This window comes from Bufo gargarizans, chromosome 4 (genome assembly GCF_014858855.1).
Source record: "Bufo gargarizans isolate SCDJY-AF-19 chromosome 4, ASM1485885v1, whole genome shotgun sequence".
Lineage (NCBI taxonomy): Eukaryota > Metazoa > Chordata > Amphibia > Anura > Bufonidae > Bufo > Bufo gargarizans.
In genome coordinates this window covers 358,059,763-358,082,092 of record NC_058083.1, presented here as the reverse complement: position 1 = coordinate 358,082,092, position 22,330 = coordinate 358,059,763, and the positions used below count along the sequence as shown (strand labels likewise).

The following is a 22,330-nucleotide window of genomic DNA, read 5'->3' as shown; positions in this document are numbered from 1 at the left end:
CTCCCTTTGCATTACGAAAAGGTACCAGGCAGGGGTGTCCGCTATCCCCCCTGCTATTCAACCTAGCCATTGAGCCGCTTTCCCGAAAATTAGCCCAGACCAATGACATAGAGGGTATAAAAATTGGTAATATTACCATAAAGCATGCCCTTTTCGCGGACGACCTTTTATTATTTTTAGAAAATCCCAAGAGGGATCTGAGACGAGTCTTCCAGCTCCTGGAAGACTTTGGAACAGTTTCGGGCTACAAGGCCAACCCTACTAAGTCTGAACTTCTCTTATTACATAACCGCCCCAAAGACACTACTTCTTTCCCGCTAGATGTTCCCATTCATATAGCTAGTACTTCAATAAAATACTTGGAATACATATAGGAAGACGTCCGCAATCCCTGTATTTATTGAATTATCCCCCTCTTATAAAATCTATTCTGGCAGACTTAGATAGATGGAAAAAGCTCCCGCTGTCATTGGGGGGGAGATGTCAGCAACTAAAAATTATCAGCATTCCGAAGATACTCTATCATCTGCAGAGTATTCCCCTCTTGCTCAAACATTTAGAAATGATCAAACTGGAATCAGCATTCCGATCCTTCTTATGGGTAGGGAAGAGGCCTAGAATAGCTTTACGTAAGCTTCAATTACCAAAACAAAAAGGTGGGCTGTCATTTCCATGTCTTCGGCTTTATAATCTGGCAGGATTGCTGAGACACTGTATTGATTGGATCTTTGACACCAGCTTTTACTCCAATTGTAGGCTAGAATCTCAATTGGTTAGGCCCTGGTCTTTGGGAACGCTGCTGCTACAGTCCGGGATACTATAGCTACCTGGAAAGAGGTATGTAAAATCCTTAAATTGCTCTTCTTGCTCTCCAAGCTTATGCCCATCTGGGGACATCCAGAATTTGCGGCGGGAGTTTAATCTAAACACTTTAGAGAGTGGAGAGCAAAGGGAACAAAAAGAATGGGGGATTTTTGGAATGGTCAGGAGGGGCGCCTTAGCTCCTTCTCGGAAATTAAGGACAGGTATAAGCTTACTCACTCCCAACACTTATTTGCATATATGCAAATTGAAAGTTTCCTTAAAGGGACACTGACAGGGCCAATAAGCATATTGAGGTATATATATGGCAGTACAGGTCTTATAATGGGTATTACAATCATATAAGTATCCCCCCTGTCCACATTATACATACAGTAAACTTAAGTTTTATAACCTACTCCAACGGTCTTCAATCTGCCCAAGGGGCGGAGTTTCACCTCTCTTGCGCCCAGCCAGCCTCCCCCAACTGCCGCTTTGAAGCGCCGCCCAGCTCATGAATATTCAGTTTGCTAGGCGGCTTCTGCGGTCCCCGCTCTGAAGCGCTGCGCTTAACAGTTCCCGGCGCAAGCGCCGGATCTTGTGAAGTCCGGTACAGTAAGCGCCGCCCAGCTCATCAATATTCACTTTGCTGGGCAGCGCTTACTGTCCCCGACTTCACAAGATCCGGCGCATGCGCAGGGCACTGTTCAGCGCAGCGCTTCAGAGCGGGGACCGCAGAAGCCGCCCAGCAAACTGAATATTCATGAGCTGGGCGGCGCTTCAAAGCGGCAGTTGGGGAGGCTGGCTGGGCGCAAGAGAGGTGAAACGCCGCCCCTTGGGCAGATTGAAGACCGTTGGAGCAGGTTATAAAACTTAAGTTTACTGTATGTATAATGTGGACAGGGGGGATACTTATATGATTGTAATACCCATTATAAGACCTGTACTGCCATATATATATACACCTCAATATGCTTATTGGCCCTGTCAGTGTCCCTTTAAACATAGAACCCAAACTCCTGCAGCAATAATGCTCCCTAATGACATGGACAGGCTTTGAGGTCAAGGAAAAGTAAAAAAAAGGCACTGTTTTTGCACACTTGAAAAAAGAATTCCCTCTCATATCAACAGAAAATACGATTATCCTAGGATTAGAAAAGGTTAGGAAAACAACTTGGAATGAAGGATGGAGAGAAACACATTTTAGGATACTACATAAAGCCATCTATGGCTTCAACTGTGCTGGGAAAGACCCAGATCAATCTAGAATTGTCGCTTGTCCAAAATGTCACCTTAGGGGGTCGGATATGATTCATGGGCTCTGGTCTTGTCCAGATGCCATGCAATTTTGGAAGATGTTTAAAAACCATATCAAGGCACATCTGAAAATATTGATTCCAATCACACCAGAACTTATTATTTTCCACTCATCTCCTGATCGTAACCTCACTTCTCCAATAGTTCACATTGCAATTTTGGCGGCCAAGCGTCGTCTTTTGAGAAACTGGCTGCAGCCTCGGATTCCGACAGCCTCTGAGATATTCACACAAATCAAGAGGTGATTTGATATGGAAAGAATGGAGGTGGAGCAGACTGGCGGGTCATTAATCAGTTTGTTTTTAAAAAAAAATGGAAGACATTCATGTCAACGGTATACTCAGACAAAGAATTGAAAACCCTTCTTGGGTTCAGATTGGTACTTAAAGAATAGGATAGCAGGATCCTTGGGGAGGCTATTGGTCGATTAGATTGTTGATCTTATTTGTGTTGAAGGAGGGACACCCTATTGTTTAGGGGGGGAGGGGGTAAAAGTTGGAAAATTAGGATGACTTATAAATCTCAGTTGTAAAGGTTTCATGCTATTATATATGTGATTCTTCGAAACTGATTACCATCAATGGAAGCATTATGTATGTACTCAAACCCATTACATGAATATATACTACTGATTATGAATGAGCAATAAAAATTTATATTTCAAAAAAAATACCCCAAACAACCATACACAATGGCATTATTAGCCAAGCAGAGTGCGTCACTCCTAAAGAATCTCAGGAGGCGCTACCAAGGTATTTAAACAGCAGGTTCAATGGACAGATACAATTAAAAGAGGTTAGGTGAACAGATATTATAATATATAGTACAGACCAAAAGTTTGGACACACCTTCTCATTCAAAGAGTTTTCTTTATTTTCATGACAATGAAAATTGTAGATTCACACTGAAGGCATCAAAACTATGAATTAACACATGTGGAATTATATACATAACAAAAAAGTGTGAAACAACTGAAAATATATCATATTCTAGGTTCTTCAAAGTAGCCACCTTTTGCTTTGATTACTGCTTTGCACACTCTTGGCATTCTCTTGATGAGCTTTGTTGGAACTGATAAAATTGACATCTATGATACAGCTTTAATGCAAAGATGTTCCTTGATATTTTGAACTGAATCAGCCCGGGTCTGCTTGATATGCAAATGAGAATCATCAAAGGGTTCTTGGGGCAGGACACTGATGAAAGGAAGATCTGCCAGGACTGTCACATCCTGGGGAAAGCCCGACCCCCGCTGGTATTTACTGCCCACACCTGTGTCAGCAAGGACATATATGCTGGGATGGGGGCAGGGGCATATGATACAACTTTCTTCCTGTGTAATTACCTGCACCAACCTAACTCACAAGTAAGAGCAATGGTGACCTTGGTGACCTCTGGGACAAGACAAGTCTTCCTGGACTCTACAATCAAGAATGTGATTCACTGAGACCTGCTGGAGAGGAGTGTTCTGAGTACAGAAGAAAAGCCCATGGCATGTGTGACAGAGAGAGAATGGTGTAGCTAGCTCAAGAATCCTGACCCCCCACCAATCCCCTCTCCCATTCCCTTAATTGTATTTAGAATGTAGATATATCCCTATTTGTAAATAAATCCAACACTGAGTTAAGATATAGTTGTTCTTCAGTAATTTAAGGCACCCGCAAAGCAGAGCACATTCTACATTTGGCACACATAGAACCTATAAGACGGAATTGCTCTAATTCAAATTGCTGAAAGAACAGACCAGACCTGTTGCACAGAATCCTTGGTGAAGTTAGCTGGATCTTGGACTTCGTAGAAGGATTGAAATTTTGGTGAGTTATTCATTGGATATGCAAAAGTTCTAATTGTTTGTTGTCCTTGAGTGTATGTGGAGTTGTAATAGTGGATAAAGTATTGAATGCGGTATGTTAATAAGGGTTTAAGCAGAGGAAAGTGTGGATTCTCTGTAGAGGAAAAAGTTTGTTTGTAATCTTGACTTGAGTTCAGACTGAGTGTGTGCATATATGTAAAGACATTGTGGGAACACTGAAAAGTTTGGTTCTTTGTCTTGTTCACTTGTGAGTCTGTATTGGCAGTACAATAGCTTTTATATTAATAGTTGTATATTGTGTTGAGTGTACATTGGCGAAATGGAACTGGCCTATAGTTATGTTAAGAAATATGCCTCTGCCAAGTATCATTCCTGTGCAGATGAACCTCTTAAGAGTCAAGTTAATGCGTTGTTGTCTCAGTGTCAGCAACATAATGACGAGCTGCAGAGTAGACCGCTTACAAAAAAAGGTAACAAAGAGAAATTGGCTAACAAAATTGCGGTATTGCTCAGAATCACAGAAATTTCTGAGCAAATGGGGGAGCAATGGAGAGCAGAAAGGAGTCAACTTGGAGAGCAGATAGAGAAAGTTGGAGATAATCTTAGGAGCATTGCAACTGCCTCCAGTGTTGAAATGAATGACTTGAGGGCTACAGTGTGCAATTTATCCGAAAAAAATTGTGAGCTCCAAGAACAATTGGAACAATGCAATGCAAACTTTGATATGAAGAGTAGGCTTGTTGGTTCATTGCAACTAAAGTTATCTCATATGGAGGAATTGGTAATGTCTTTGGAGAGGAAATTGGAAGATGCAAACTCCCAGCTACTTAGAAAAGAGCAATGGATATTATCCCTCAATGAACGGAAGAAAAGGTGTCCATCAGCCAATATCTGTATTGTCACTGATGTGAATACATCCAATGAGGTGGCATTAACAAATGATCCTGGATATATAGGGGAGGGCACTAGTGTACTCACAATTAATGAATAACAATTAACTTACATTGTGCCAGATTCTGGGTGAGTTTAATACACTGGAGTCACCCGTGTGCCTATCTAATAAATTTGAGGCTATTGTACAGAAATACACTTTGACTGATAAAGATGCATGCTCTCTTCTAAAGGCTTGGGTACCAGCACCTCTAGCAGCCGAGGTATCTGCATATGAGAATGATAACTTAGATGCAGAGGGAAGGATGAAAGAACTGCAGCGTGCGTTAAAGAGTCGTGATGATAGAGGGATAAATGCGTTACAAAGAATGAGATTTAGAAGAGGAGATGACCCTATATTGTTCTGTAACCAATATCTTTCACTGTACAAAAGTGTGTATAACTGTCCTGGTATGTCTGCTGATGATCCGAGCCTCATATACTCAATGGCCAATATCTGTTATGTGAACTATCCTAATAGGATTGCCCTCAGAAATGCCAATTCATACCAGAGCTTTATCAATATACTTAGAGACTGGTGTGATGAATCCAGTGATGGTTATAGATCAGATGCAGATATATCAGTAGTGAGCAGAGGTACAAGAAGGAAGAAATTCATCAGGTGTTACAAATGTCACAGACCAGGGCACATTCAGAGGTTTTGTAGAACCCCTGATATTTCAAGCCTGATACAGGATGATAAAAGTATATCCACCCAGGACAAGGAAAGCATACCACAGGAGCCTGATGTCATGGATAACAGCCTTGGGGAGTCAGGAAATGCTGAGGGGCAAAAGGAGGAGGTTTCAGCTAGCAATGGCCCCCATCCTCCGAATAGCCAACAGCCATGGGGGACGAGCATACCAATGTTTGCACCCTGGGCTAATCTTCCATTTTGGCTGGTATGCAGTTGGTCCCAAATAGCATTACCATTTTTCATAACAAATATGGCAAACTTTGTGAGCAATGCCTGCTTAGTTAGGTAAGAATATGGGACTTATATTCTAACCGTACAGATAACAGGACAAGGCTTAGAGAATAAGGATTTGACTATAATGATAATTGTGTGTAATAATTGTCTTTGTGTTTCTTTTTCAGGAGCCACTGAAGGCAGCTTAGTCAAGCTGGCCAAACACTAATGTTTTTGTTTTGTTCACAGGTTTTAGGTGGAGTGGTCCGGACTACATTTAGTTAAGCATTAGTTAGATCAATTTAAAAAGGTCTTCATAGTCACCACGTGGTATCATGAGCTCAATAATTAGTAATTGTTTGCAAACAATTAAATAACAGTCAGGCATTTGTTGGTTGAAACAGTCACGTATACTCTACCTTTGTGATGTGAATGTATTTTTTGTCCCCCCCCCCCCCCAATGACCTTTTGTGTTTTAGGTGTAAATAGCATTTGCTCTTTCAATGGATCTCACAGGAAGATGTCTTTGTTCACACACCAGAACAAAAGTTGAGTTGGGAAATGGTGTTAGTATGTGTCTGTCTGTCTGTGTGCGATGTGTTAAGGGCCAGCAGAATTATTATTATTATTTTTTTTTATATATGTGATTTATTTATTTTTTCTACCTGTGCATTTGTATTCCTTGTTAACATTTTTAAATTAACAATTTTTTATTTTTTTTTAAGTATTTTGTAATTTATGTTTTTATATATACAGACCTACTGCTTGGGTAGGCACTAAACTTTAAAGTTGTTTACCAGATTGGTCATTTTCTAGTTAGTATGGTACCAGTGTAGTATGGTACCAAATGGGGGAAAGTGTTTGAAAGGATTATAGGTCACACTAAGAGGCCATGTTTTTTTGTTTGTTTTTGTGTGGTTTACAAATAGTCCCCAGCTAGGGTGGATTTAGATTACCGCCTGGTCTGAACCTAGGCATATTAGTGAGGTTACATGTAGGTGTAGAAAGGTATTGACTGCTAAGAATAATGATACTGCTCTTGATTTTTATTTCCAGGATCCATAATGAGGCAAAATTACATATTCAAATTTGGGACCCTGGAGAAGTAGCAGCAGCCCAAATATTGTGGTGGCAATTGGACTACATTCGTAGCGTTCATCTTGCACATTTTATTAATAGATCTTAGAAACTTCTTAGAAAAAAAAGAGTGACTGGGATTTTTTGCGAGGTGTGGCAGATTATTTGGAACAAGATGACAGTGCCCCATTTAAATGTGCATGGACATCAGCTAGAAGTCTACATGGGGGAAGGCCTGCCATGGACAATAGAAGAACACATGTGGTTGTTTTGCATAAATTCACCATATTGCTGAGTTCTTTTTGTTTTCTTGTTTCCTCTTACTTGCACCATTAAATCAGTGAGTGGAAAATGAAGGAAGCAGAAGTTCCTATCAATATATAATCCATACTGAAGTTCTAAAAACTAATTGTCTGTAGTCTGATATGGCCATGTCTATTCAATCTTCGGGCACATCTTTGAGCCTTTGAATAGCTAGATAATAGGTCCCTTGCAGCACCTATTATACAGGGGTAAGAAGGTAGAATGACCAACATGAAAAATTATTCAGCCTTCTGGAAATTGTAAATGTGTATGCCAGACATTTATAGCATGTGGTTGGTGATTAATTTACTCAAATGGTGTACTCGATTATCATGAATGAGGCCTGAATTTTCACATGTCTAGTTTAAAATCATGCAGAGTATGGTATTATGGGTAACAGTCCAAGGTTTCACTTTATGCTTATTGGCCAATATAGAGCACAACGTACATTAGAATCACCTGTATTAGACATATATACATCTATCATGTATCTTTGATTGTTTATTTTTATTTTATGAGATCTTGTGAAAAGTAGAATTCAGCTGGACTTTTGCAATGCACAGACTGTCATATATTGCTAAAGTGGGCTTACCCATATTCCAGTTATATAAGGCAGCTGATGAGCAAGACTAGTTGGTAGTGAAATGACAATCTGGTTAAGGGATCGAGTCAATTAGCATGGTGTAATGTTATATACTGTATGTGATATCAATGTAGGATATGTAGATTTTCCTGTGATTATCATGAGGGATATTGGTGACTTGTTATTTATTTATTAATATCCATATTGAATAGTGTGTGACTGTTGAATGAATGGGCTCCTGTTCTGCCTATGCCTGCCCATGTTGACGAAGAAACTGTTTCCGAAGAAAGGCCGCAATGCCGGAAAGTTCGTAGGACTGGAGTAATGCAGATATCAAGTTCCTGTGGTTATTTTTTGATTGTGTGTGCCAATAGGCACAAGACCAGGGAATGTTGGAACTGATAAAATTGACATCTATGATACAGCTTTAATGCAAAGATGTTCCTTGATATTTTGAACTGAATCAGCCCGGGTCTGCTTGATATGCAAATGAGAATCATCAAAGGGTTCTTGGGGCAGGACACTGATGAAAGGAAGATCTGCCAGGACTGTCACATCCTGGGGAAAGCCTGACCCCCTGCTGGTATTTACTGCCCACACCTGTGTCAGCAAGGACATATATGCTGGGATGGGGGCAGGGGTATATGATACAACTTTCTTCCTGTGTAATTACCTGCACCAACCTAACTCACAAGTAAGAGCAATGGTGACCTTGGTGACCTCTGGGACAAGACAAGTCTTCCTGGACTCTACAATCAAGAATGTGATTCGCTGAGACCTGCTGGAGAGGAGTGTTCTGAGTACAGAAGAAAAGCCCATGGCATGTGTGACTGAGAGAGAGAATGGTGTAGCTAGCTCAAGGATCCTGACCCCCCTCCAATCCCCCCTCCCATTCCCTTAATTGTATTTAGAATGTAGATATATCCCTATTTGTAAATAAATCCAACACTGAGTTAAGATATAGTTGTTCTTCAGTAATTTAAGGCACCTGCAAAGCAGAGCGCATTCTACAAGATTCAAGAGGTAGTCAACTGAAATGGTCTTCCAATAGTCTTGAAGGAGTTCCCAGAGATGCTTAGCACTTGTTGGCCCTTTTGCCTTCACTCTGCGGTCCAGCTCACCCCAAACCATCTCGATTGGGTTCAGATCCGGTGACTGTGGAGGCCAGGTCATCTGGCGCAGCACCCCATCACTCTCCTTCATGGTCAAACAGCCCTTACACAGCCTGGAGGTGTGTTTGGGGTCATTGTCCTTTTGAAAAATAAATGATGGTCCAACTAAACGCAAACCGGATGGAATAGCATGCCGCTGCAATATGCTGTGGTAGCCATGCTGGTTCAATATGCCTTCAATTTTGAATAAATCCCCAACAGTGTCACCAGCAAAGCACCCCCACACCATCACACCTCCTCCTCCATGCTTCACTGTGGGAACCAGGCATGTAGAGTCCATCCGTTCACCTTTTCTGCGTCGCACAAAGACACGGTGGAACGGAACCAAAGATCTCAAATTTGGACTCATCAGAACAAAGCACAGATTTCCACTGGTCTAATGTCCATTCCTTGTGTTCTTTAGCCCAAACAAGTCTCTTCTGCTTGTTGCCTGAGGAAATAGGAATTAGGAGCAGCACTATCTATGGCTTGTGCAGAGCTCTGGTGGTGTAATGCAGCAGCTGGGCAGGAGACAACAGATCCAAGGCGGTCAACAGAAAAGTCGAATGAGTAGAGGGCCACAGCAGCATATCCATCCAATCTTCTTGATTGTGCAAAGTTCCAAGGCACAGTGTACAAAGAACAGAACGTTTTGGCTAGACTAAGCCTTTATCAAGTGTATATTACAAATCTACAGACTCACATATATATAAAACTAAAGCACACCCACATCATTAATTGCCCAATGGTTGACGAGGCTCAGCATGCAGCAAATCATAGTGAGTTCTCACAGCAGTTTCTGAACTTGGGGTAAAAGAGGGTTGATGCCATGTGTGAACGATTCAGTGAGCGTGGCTACCCCAAGACACTGCTGAACAGAACAAAACAAAGGATCTCTTTGGTTGACAGGGAGTCAGCACTCCAGAAACCTACTAAGGCCAGGTCCGGGGCTAGGGTTCCCTTTGTATCCATCTTCGGCCGGGACAGTGGTGACATTGCTCACATCCTTAGGAAGGAATGGCACATTCTGCAAAGAGGTTTGCCTAAAATTGATCAATTTTATTCCCCGCCGATGATGGCCTACAGTAGGAACCCTAGCCTACGTGACAAGTTGGTCAAATCAGATATTGGTGGCCGCGCCTTGGACACACAAAGGCTTTTTGCTCCACGCAAAAATGGCACCTTTCCATGCTTGTCTTGCTGTAACTGCGGGAATATTTTAAAAGGGGACCACTTCTCTCACCCATATAGCAGAAAAAAGTATAAGATCAATGGGTATTATACCTGTAGATCACGTGACTTGGTATATATCATTCAATGCCCTTGTAGTCTCATCTATGTAGGTGAGACTACAATGGAAATCCGCGAACGGATCAATAAACACGATCCGCAAGGCAAGCATGGATAAGCCTGTGGCCAAGCACTTTGTGGAGGCCGGACACTCTGTCAACCAACTGCGGTTCAGGGTGATTGACAGCGTAGGGACCCTCCGTAGGGGATCGGTCTGTATGAAAGTAGCCTATGGCCACGGATCACGGACACGGATGTCAATCTTGTGTGCATCCGTGTTTTTTCACGGACCCATTGACTTGAATGGGTCCGTGAACCGTTGTTAGTCAAAAAAAATAGGACAGGGATCACGGACGCAGATGAACAACGGTGCATTTTCTGAGTTTTCAACTGACCCATTGAAAGTCAATGGGTCTGCAGAAAATCACGGAAAACTGCACTACGGACACGGATGCACACAACGGTTGTGTGCATGAGGCCTTAACCCCATAGGGACACAGCCTTTTTACACCTTAGGACCAGGCCATTTTTTGCAAATCTGACCAGTGTCACTTTAAGTGCTGATAACTTTAAAACGCTTTGACTTATCCAGGCCGTTCTGAGACTGTTTTTTCGTCACATATTGTACTTCATGACACTGGTAAAATGAAGTCAAAAAAATTATTTTTTTTGCACAAAATAATACCTAATTTACCAAAAAATTTCAAAAATTAGCAAATTTCAAAGTTTCAGTTTCTCTACTTCTGTAATACATAGTAATACCCCCAAAAATGTTGATGATTTTACATTCCCCATATGTCTACTTCATGTTTGTAGCATTTTGGGAATGATATTTTATTTTTTGGGGATGTTACAAGGCTTAGAAGTTTAGAAGCAAATTTTGAAAATTTTCAGAAATCTTCAAAATCCCACTTTTTATGGACCAGTTCAGGTTTGAAGTCATATTGTGAGGCTTAGATAATAGAAACCTCCCAAAAATGACCCCATCTAAGAAACTACACCCCTCAAGGTATTCAAAACTGATTTTACATACGTCGTTAACCCTTTAGGTGTTGCACAAGAGTTATTGGCAAATGGGGATGAAATTTGAGAATTTCATTTTTTTGTCTAATTTTCCATTTTAACCCATTTTTTTCCACTAACAAAGCAAGGGTTAACAGCCAAACAAGACTGTATCTTTATTGCCCTGACTCTGCCGTTTACAGAAACACCCAATATGTGGCCGTAAACTACTGTACGGCCACACAGCGGGGCGTAGAGTGAAAGGTGCGCCGTATGGTTTTTGAAAGGCTGATTTTTATGGACTGGTTTATTTACACCATGTCCCATTTGAAGCCCCCTGATGCACCCCTAGAGTAGAAACTCCCTAAAAGTGACCCCATCTAAGAAACTACACCCCTCAAGGTATTCAAAACTGATTTTACATACGTCGTTAACCCTTTAGGTGTTGCACAAGAGTTATTGGCAAATGGGGATGAAATTTGAAAATTTCATTTTTTTGCCTTATTTTCCATTTTAACCCATTTTTTCCACTAACAAAGCAAGGGTTAACAGCCAAACAAGACTGCATCTTCATTGCCCTGACTCTGCTGTTTACAGAAACACCCCATATGTGGCCGTAAACTACTGTACGGCCACACAGCGGGGCGTAGAGTGAAAGGTGCGCCGTTTGGTTTTTGGAAGCCAGATTTTGCTGGACTGGTTTTTTGACACCATGTCCCATTTGAAGCCCCCCTGATGCACCCCTAGAGTAGAAACTCCAAAAAATTGACCCCATCTAAGAAACTACACCCCTCAAGGTATTCAAAACTGATTTTACATACATTTTTAACCCTTTAGGTGTTGCACAAGATTTAATGGAAAATAGAAATACAATTTCCAAATTTCACTTTTTTGGCAGATTTTCCATTTTAATATTTCCAGTTACAAAGAAAGGGTTAACAGCCAAACAAAACTCATTATTTATGGCCCTGATTCTGTAGTTTACAGAAACACCCCATATGTGGTCGTAAACTGCTGTACGGGCACATGGCAGGGTGCAGAAGGAAAGGAACGCCATACGGTTTTTGGAAGGCTGGATTTTGCTGGACAGTTTTTTTTGACACCATGTCCCATTTGAAGCCCCCCTGATGCACCCCTATAGTAGAAACTCTAAAAAAGTGACCCCATTTTAGAAACTACAGGATAGGGTGGCAGTTTTGTTGGTAATAGTTTAGGGTACATATGATTTTTGGTTGCTCTATATTACACTTTTTGTGCGGCAAGGTAACAAGAAATACCTTTTTGGCACAGTTATTTTTTTTTTGTTATTTACAACATTCATCTGACAGGTTAGATCATGTGGTAATTTTATAGAGCAGATTGTCACGGACGCGGCGATACATAGTATGTATAATTTTTTTTTATTTATGTAAGTTTTACACAATGATTTCATTTTTAAAACAAAAAAAGTTTTAGTGTCTACATAGTCTAAGAGCCATAGTTGTTTCAGTTTTTGGTCGATTATCTTGAGTAGGGTCTCATTTTTTACGGGATGAGATGACGGTTTGATTGGCACTATTTTGGGGTGCATATGATTTTTTGATCGCTTGCTATTGCACTTTTTGTGATGTAAGATGACAAAAAATAGCTTTTTTTACACCGTTTTTATTTTTATTTTTTTACGGTGGTCACCTGAGAGGTTAGGACATGTGATATTTTTATAGAGCCGGTCCATACGGACGCGGCAATACCTAATATGTATACTTTTTTTTTATTTATGTAAGTTTTACACAATGATTTCATTTTTGAAACAAAAAAAATGATGTTTTAGTGTTTTCATAGTCTAAGAGCCATAGTTTTTTCAGTTTTTGGGCGATTATCTTAAGTAGGGTCTCATTTTTGGCGGGATGAGATGACGGTTTGATTGTTACAATTTTGGCGTACATGCGACTTTTTTGATCACTTTTATTACCTTTTTTTGGGAAGTAAGGTGGGCAAAATTTCTATTTCATCATAGTTTTTTATTTTCATGGCGTTCACCGTTCGGGTAAAGTAACATGACCGTTTTATAGATCAGGTCGTTACGGACGCGGCGATACCAAACATGTGTAGGGAATTTAATTTTTTTCATTTTTAATCAGTGATAAATGTGTTTTTTGATTTTTACTATTTTTTTCACTTTTTTCACTTTTTTTTTACCCAGACCCACTTGGTTCTTGAAGATCCAGTGGGTCTGATGTCTGTATAATACAGTACTGTACTCTATATAGGGTACTGCACTGTATTTTACTTACACTGAACAGATCTATGCTTTCAGCATAGATCTGTTCAGTACCATGGACAGCAGGACGCCTGAGCAGGCGTCCTGTTGCCATGGGAACCTTCCCCGTCTGTCACAACTGCGCAGACGGGGAAGGGTGAGGACTGGGGTGTCGGGGGGCTGTCTGGGGGCTCTCTCCCTCTCCCATCGGGGGGCTGCAAAGGCACAGCAGCCCCCCGATCGGAGAGGGAGGGAGCTCCCTGTGCTGTTAACCTTTTACATACAGCGGTCCGTACGGACCGCTGTATGGAAAGGGTTAAACGGCTGACATCGCATCAACGATGTCAGCCGTTTATACCAGGGTGCCAGCAATGTGCTGGCACCCTGGTATACCCACTAGAAGCCAACGATTATTCAAATGGAGGCGGGCGGGGGATCGCGATCCCGTCTGCCGCACCGCCCGCCTCCCGCACCGCCCGCAACCCTCCCCCTGCACCACCCGCCCACATAATATCATTCAGGGGTGCAGGGGGAGGAAGACCATGTATATTCTGGGCACTGTAAAGTTTCTGATCCCCGCGGTCAGGGACCGCGGGGATCAGAAACGGCAAAAAGCGCATCAAACCGCAGGTCTGAATTGACCTGCGGTTTGTTGCGATCGCCGACATGGGGGGGTCACGGGACCCCCCCGCGCATTTAGCCTAGGTGCCTGCTCAATGATTTGTGCAGGCACCTTGTTCCGATCACTGCCAGCCGGGCGGCAGTGATCGGAACAACACATGACGTACCGGTACGTCATGTGTCCTTAAGTACCAGGGCATCATGACGTACCGGTACGTCATGTGTCCTGAAGAGGTTAAAGTAATGATGGCCACTCGTTTTTCTTTACTTAGTTGCTTTTTTCTTGCCATAATACAAATTCTAACAGTCTATTCAGTAGGACTATCAGCTGTGTATCCACCTGACTTCTCCACAACACAACTGATGGTCCCAACCCCATTTATAAGGCAAGAAATCCCACTTATTAAACCTGACAGGGCACACCTGTGAAGTGAAAACCATTTCAGGTGACTACCTCTTGAAGCTCATCAAGAGAATGCCAAGAGTGTGCAAAGCAGTAATCAAAGCAAAAGGTGGCTACTTTGAAGAACCTAGAATATGACATATTTTCAGTTGTTTCACACTTTTTTGTTATGTATATAATTCCACATGTGTTAATTCATAGTTTTGATGCCTTCAGTGTGAATCTACAATTTTCATAGTCATGAAAATAAAGAAAAATCTTTGAATGAGAAGGTGTGTCCAAACTTTTGGTCTGTACTGTATATTCAACTGTATGATGCAACTTTTGAACAGACAATATCTGCAAGCTAAATCTGAAAAAATGAACTTTCCATTCATTTAAAGAAATTACCTGTTTTTTCATTCTGTGCAGTTTTTTGGATTATGTTGTAGAATTTGTTTTTCTTTTTTGGAAGGTTTATGTGGCAAATACATTGAAAATGATGTTCCTTTGCCAAACTAAAAACTCTCAACTAGAAAATAAAAATAAAATAAAATGAAAATCTTTCTTTATCCACAGTATTTAATGCAATTTTCAGTTTGTAGTATATGTTAATCTATATATATAAATAAGTACGTATATATGTTTGTATGTATGTTCTGTGATCAATCAAAAACCATTGATTTCAACAAAATTTGGTATACACATCCTTTGCAACCTGGAAATAAATTTTGTGGGGGTCACAGCTCTCTAGCACATACCGTTGCTGAGATATTCCCCAAAAATGCAAATATGGCACATCACATGACCTACATTAGCCAATAGAAGCTGCAGGTCTTTCTCTTCATATCCCAACTGCCATACACACGGTCACATGTCCCTTATCAGCCAATAGAGGCTCGCAGGTCTTTAGTCTCCACATACACACAGTTTTACACGAGGTTTCCATAACAACCCAGCCATTTTTCTTCAGTGCTACAGGCCAGCTTTAAAGTGTCAGGGTGCTGTGGATGACACTGTTAAGAGAGTGGAGTGCTGTGAAGGTGACAGTTCAGGGGCAGGTAGGGTGGCCTGTGGAGGTGACAGTTCAGGCCACCCTCAAAAGACGGACTTAAAAACCCTGTCCCCAGGTCCTGCTAAGCCACGCCCCCTCCCACTCTGCAGCCGACGGAGATTGAAAAAATGAAGGTAAAAATCAACTTCTGTCCAGCTGCAGGGAATCGACGGAGGGTGACCTCCTCCCTGCAGCTCATGCTCAGACAGCACAGTGTTGCTGTCGGAGAGTGAGCTGTTTAAAAGAACATCCCTGTGTCCGTCCATGCCCTGCACCGGATGGAGGACAGGGAGTCTGGAAGCTGGACTGTCCGGCCTAAAACCGGACCTCTGGCCACCCTACGGGCAGGCTGCTGTGGAGGTCACAATTAATGGGACGCTCCGCTATGGAGGTAAGTGTTAAGGGGCAAATTGCTGTAGAGGTCTCTGTTAAGGAGAAGGGGTACTGTGAAGGTCACTAATGAAGGGCCAGCTGCTGTGGAGGTCACTTTTAAGGGGGCGGCATGCTGTTGAGGTCACTGTTAAAGGGGCAGGCTGCTGTGGAGGTTACTGATAAGGGGGCGGGCACTGTAGATGTCTCTGTTAAGGGGACAGGTAGGGTCCACTATGAAGGTCAGTGTTAAGGTGCAGGGTGCTGTAGAGGTCACTGTTAAGGGGGATACTGTTGATATCTTTTAATGACATACACAAACATTAAATGAAATATACCCGTGCAAAGCCGGGTCCTTCTGCTAGTTGATACCTATAATCTATTCAGAAAGTCTTCAGACCCTTTCAATTTTTTTCACATTTTGTTATGTTGCACTACAATAAAAAAATAAATAAAAAAATTTACCCATCAATCTGCTCTGAATACGCCATAATGAGAAAGTGAAAACAGAATTTTATTTAAAAATAAATTTTTTACAGCTTATCAATAGTATGCTTAAGTATAATATTTCCACCCTTCCCACTGCTTGTATGTTAAAACAGAAAACAAAACAAAAGGAAACAATAAATAATAATAAAATAAAAAAAGAAGGATTTCTCTCTCTCTCTCATTTCTGCCAAAGTTCATCGAATCTGGCTTTTTTTTTCTTCTAGATACTAAATTAAATTTCTCTCATGTGGGCGAGGTTGTGACCCGGCTCTCCCACTCCCTGACCTCAGGGGCCGCGCCGTCTTTCCAATGTGATACAATACATTTTCTAGCTTGAAATAAGAGTTTGGCCACTTTTCCAATATACAGGTCTCAAGTTCCCAAGGGGCTCTAAATCCATGTTGTTTATATATTGTTTCGTTCACCTTCCACCAGAATTCGATGGTCTTCTTACATGTCCACAGTATATGAATATCGTCTACGAATATGAATACAGTATATGAATTGCACACATTTTTTGCTGCTAAATTCCTTGGTTTTGTAATATTGCATTAGCTTTTTAGGGGAATAGTATAGGCGGTACATTATATTAAATTGCATAATTCTATAGGAGAAATTACTTGAAACCCCATTTTTAGCCCTTATCACCCCCTCCCAGACTTCTTCCCGTTGAGGCTCCAGACCATCCTGCCATTTATGCATTTTTTTACTGCAATAATTTTTTTTTTTTGATCTAGCAAACTACCGTATATCTTGGACACCAATTTCTTTCCTATTTTTAATTTGAAGATATTGGCTGGGGGGGGGGGGGGGGGGGTGGGGAGAAGAGTAACAATTTGTGTTCCCCTGCCTAATGACACACGTAGGGCTTGTTTCAGTTGTAAATAAAAGAAGCAAAGATCCTTAATTCCAAATCTACCTTCATTTTTAAGATCTAGGTAGGAAACTATATCTCCCTCCCGTCATACCTGCCCCAATTTAGCAATTCCATGATTCCACCAAATCTTCTGTTCAATTGATTTAAATTCTGTAAGAAGTGTATTATCCCATAGTAAGGTGTCTGTATGTAACCCAATTGGAGCCCACAGTTGTCTTACCTCTTTATAAGTTTTGGTCCATAGCTCAAATAGCGGTATTTTACTAGTTTACGGCTGTGACAGAAGCATTAATTTTTAACGTCAATTTGTTTTCCCTTAGTCCTAACAGCAGCACAAGTGGGGAGTTCTCCCCTGTGAAACTAGTAGGACAGGTGGAATTTTTGACGACAATAAATTTCCTACCAAGTAATAAATAATTAGTAAAAAAAAACACCCCTATAAAGGGCAGACTGCCCATCATTCAGTGCTTTTATAACAAGTAGAAACAAACAAGGATGGGAAATTTGTGTGCTGCTGTTAGGACTAAGGGAAAACAAATTTACGTTAAAAATGAACGCTTCCCTTACGTCCTAACCAGCAGCACAAGTGGGGACCTAGCAAGTAACCCAACAAATTGGGAGGGGCTTTCCCAGGTATAATCCTATAGATTATTATTTTATTTTTTTATGAGAGGGCGGCAGACAGAATGGTACGTCCGAATGCTACCCCCTCTGAACGCCTAGAGTCTAGGCGATAGTGTCTAATAAAAGTGCTGTGGGAGCTCCAGGAAGCCGCAGAACAAATCTGTTCAAGTAAAACGAGATTATTTTCTGCAAAGGAAGTAGATATTGCCCTCGTGGAGTGGACAAAGGATGGAGGAGCCAAGCCTTGGGATAAAAAGGCTTCCCGGATTGCCTCCTTTACCCATCTACTTAGAGAGGGTTTGGAGGCTTTCAGACCTTTGCTTTTACCAGAAAGGGAGAGCAGTAGGTATTCCGATTTCCTAAAGTTCGCAGTCCTGTTCAGGTAGATTTCTTTATTTCTGGAAATGTCCAAGGAGTAAAGGGCTTCCGCTTCAGGAGATGATGGAGTAGGACATAGGACCGGCAGGGAGATGGTTTGATTTCGGTTACCGAATGAGGGAACCTTAGGAGCAAAGGTTGGTAGAAATCTCAACAGGACAGAGTCCTGGAGAAAGAGGGTATAAGGCTCAGTGGCAGCTAAGGCCTGTAATTCTCCAATCCTTTTGGCCGATGTTATGGCCAGTAAAAATGTGACCTTTAAGGACAGAAACCTAAGGTCTACATTCTCTAAGGGTTCAAAGGGAGGAGAGGATAGCCCATTTAGAACAATGGATAAATCCCAACTAAGGATAGGTCTCAGGATTCTAGGTTTTAATCTTTCGGCTCCCTTGAGGAACCTCCTGATTAGGTTCCTTGAGATAACGGTCTACCTAAAGAGGCAGAGAGAGCACTAATGTGGACTCTGAGAGTAGACGGACTTAGACCCTTGTCCAGGCCGTCCTGCAGGAATTGTAAAATAGCTGAAAGAGGAGGATCTGAGGGTACTACCTCTTTAACATCACACCACTGAAGAAAGATCTTGTGAATTCTTGAGTATGCCTTGTTTGTAGACTCCGCACGGGAGTGTGAAATAGTTCTCAAGACCTCCGCAGAAAGCCCTCTAGCTTCTAGTAGGGGCCTGTCAATCTCCAGGCTGTCAGATTGAGTTTCCTCAGATCTAGGCAGGGGCCTGTGTTTTGATACACAAGGTCCTGCATTAGGGGAAGTCTCCAATATGTGCCCTGACTCATCTTCATGAGCTGGGTGAACCAAGACCTCTTCGGCCAGAATGGTATTATTGCAATGATCGGGGTCTGGTCTTGTCTGATTTTCGTCAATACCCGTGGTATCATGGAAAGTGGAGGGAATATGTATGCCAGCCTGAACCTCCATAGAATAGACAGAGCGTCTATCACCAAGGGGTTGTCCTCCTTGTAGAGGGAACAGAACTTGTCCACCTTCGCGTTCAACCGGGTCGCCATCAAGTCGATCTCTGGAGTACCCCAACGTAGAGTGATCTGGGAGAAGATGTCTCTGTTCAGTGACCATTCGCCTGGAACTGGTAGACCCCGACTGAGTCGATCTGCAACTATGTTGAGATCTCCCCTGATGTGAACCACGGATAGGTGGGATAAACTGAGCTCTGCCCAAGAGAGAATTAGACCAACTTCGTGGAGAAGTGGTTGAGATCTCGTACCTCCCTGTCTGTTGATGTAAGTGACTACAGTGGTGCTGTCCGAACGGACTCTCACCGCCTTCCCGCGGATGAGAGGAGAAAAGTGATAAAGAGCTAGACGTACAGCTCTTAGTTCTCTCATATTGGACGAGAGATGCCTGTCCTGTGGAGTCCAGATACCTTTTACTGGACTGTCTTCCAGATGGGCTCCCCAACCTAGAAGGGAGGCGTCTGTGGTCAACGTGATCCAATGAGGTTGAATCAAGGACCTCCCATCTGATAGGTTCCTCCACCAATTGAGTGAGGAGCGGACTTTGACAGACAGGGAGTGAGTCTTGTCCAACCTCTTTGGGTTGTGGTTCCAGACATCTAACACGTCCTCTTGAAGTGGACGGAGGTGCCAAAGGGCCCAAGGAACTGCCTCTGCAGATGCTGACATGTGGCCCAACATCTTCATAAGTGTTCTGATGGAAACTCGACGAGGTGCCATGAGAAACTGAGCGGGGAGAGAAAAAGAGTCAATCCACTATAAATCCCAGGAAAATCCTGGAAGTGGAAGGTAGGATCTGGGATTTTTCCCAATTTATCAGCCAGCCCAACCGCTGGAGAGTCTGAAGAGCCAGATGAAGATGGGTCTTAAGAACGTCTATAGACACAGCTTTTAAGAGCCAATCATCTAGATATGGCACAATTTCTAGTCCTTGAAGCCTGAGCATGGCAACAACCGGAGCCACAACCTTGGTAAAGGTGTGGGATGCGGAAGAGATGCCGAAGGGTAGAACAGCAAACTGGTAATGCTTTACCACACTTTTTATGGAGACCGCAACTCTTAGGAACTTTCGGTGAGTTGGATGAATAGGGACATGAAGATAAGCGTCCTTTAGGTCTATGGTGACCATGAGGTCTCCGGGATTTAGAATGTTGATTAAGGAACGGATGGTCTCCATTCTGAAGCGCTTCTGTCTTATGAAGCGATTTAGGTAGCGCAGATCTATTATCATGCCCCAGTCTCCAGAAGTCTTTGGGACTAGAAATATGGGGGAATACACCCCTCACCCTCGTTCATGGGAGGGAACCTCCTCTAGGGCTTTTTTTGTGGATATAAAGGAGGACTGCGTCCTCCAGAATCTTTTGTTTGATTTGGGGTAAAGGTCGGGTAACACAAATTTCTCCTGAGGGGGAGACACGAATTCTATTGTGTAACCGAACAAAATTATATTTCGGACCCAATGGTCCGGGATCTTTTGCAGCCAAGTCTGCAGGAAAAAACGTAAATGACCTCCAACTGGAGGATTGCACAGAAGGTCTGGAGGGGAAGGGAGAAGGTAAGCGGGAGAGTCATAGGTCCGCCTTACGTTCACTGCCTCTACCACGATCGCGTCTGGAGGACGTCTGACGCCTCTGGGATCTCGAGGGGCCCTGAGGTCTTGTGTATCTGGACCTACTGCGACCCCGAAAGGACTGTTGAGGGAGATTTTTACCTTTCTTATCTGCCAAGCTTTCCATGAGCTTATCTAGCTCAGAACCAAAAAGCCTCCCTGGCTCATAGGGTAGGCCACATAAGTTGAACTTGGAGGTGTTTTCGGCGACCCATGGTCGCAACCAAAGGGCAGAATAATGTGCCATACTTTTCGCAGCCAAGTTCATATGTTGCGCAGAGGCGTCACATAGAAAATCCGCTCCCAATAGGAGGGTCTAAAATTGGTCCAAAATGTTCGTTCTGGCTACTCCGGCCTCTAGGTCAGCCTGAATTTTGAAGATGCGGGAACGTACAAAGTCTGCAGTCTCAGAGGAGGCGACAGCTACTGAGGCGGAGGCTGCCGCAGTAGAATAACTACGCCTTAAGGTGCATTCAACCTTACGGTCTAACGGGTCCTGGAGATTACTACCGTCATCTGACGGGACTAGGGTCCTTTTGGACAGTTTGGATATCGCCATGTCAACCTTTGGAGGCGGTACCCAAATGTCAGATTCCGATTCATGGAGGGGAAACATGAGTTTAAACCTCTTATTGAGGACTGGACCCTTCTCCGGGTGTTTCCATTCTGTAAGCATAAAACGCTTAAGGTTTTCGTCCACTTTGAAGGTTCTTAACCAACTAGAGGTGGATGGCGAAGCTTCCCCTTGCTCAAAATCACGGTCCCTTGACCGGATGGAGCGTAAAAGCCTTTGAGTCTTCTAGGCTGGAAACAGGAACAGTGAATCTTCGTCGTCAGAGGAAGAGGAGGAATGGTCATCCACAGAGATTTCTTCCAGCATAGGCATCAGAAACGGAGATGATTCTCTTGGTCTCTTTGAGGCGAGGGCGCTTTTAATTTCGGAAATAGAATTTCCCATGAAGTCTTTCATCCATCCAAACATGTCGCTTGCAGTGGGCTGCGACAGAGGTGGACGACATGATGGACACCGATTGTACTCGTAGGAGTCCAGCATTGGAATCTCGCAGGAAGCGAAGACTAAATGTCTCTGTATATGAGCAGATTTACAGCGCTGATCACCGTTAGGAGATGCCATCTGAAAAGAAATGTTCAGTTTAGAAGTAGTAGTAATAGCCACAGGTGTAGCTTTAGCTCTCAGTAGTAGTTTAGCAGGCACAGAACTGTAGCCTTAGCTCTCTGCTCAGAAAGAGGAAGTACTCCTCTTGTTGTGGGCTTATATAGGTGGATAGCTCCACCCCTAACCTTAGATCGGCCCCCTCTGGATAGCACTGCCTCACTTATCTTTCCCCTAGAAATATAAGTTTTTAAAACACATATACCTACTATATATCATTAAATATGCAGCCCGTAGGGCTCAAGTAACTAAAATACACTTGCGTTTTAAGTTTAACAACGCTGGCCGAAACCGGAAGTCGTCAATGACGCACTTCCTGTCGGCCGTGCAGCATGCAGCAGGAGCCGGCGA

At 42.7% G+C, this 22,330-nt stretch overlaps 1 protein-coding gene across 3 annotated transcripts in view; it reads right to left on the bottom strand.

Annotated features, from left to right (window-relative positions):
* The window catches only part of WDR27 (WD repeat domain 27), a 679,631-nt gene that overhangs the window by 584,690 nt on the left and 72,611 nt on the right, over positions 1-22,330 (bottom strand). For all 3 annotated transcript variants that reach the window (XM_044290035.1, XM_044290036.1, XM_044290037.1), the window contains one exon: positions 14,831-14,951. In XM_044290035.1, coding sequence (XP_044145970.1) covers positions 14,831-14,951 — 121 coding nt within the window. The remainder of the gene's footprint in view (positions 1-14,830; positions 14,952-22,330) is intronic.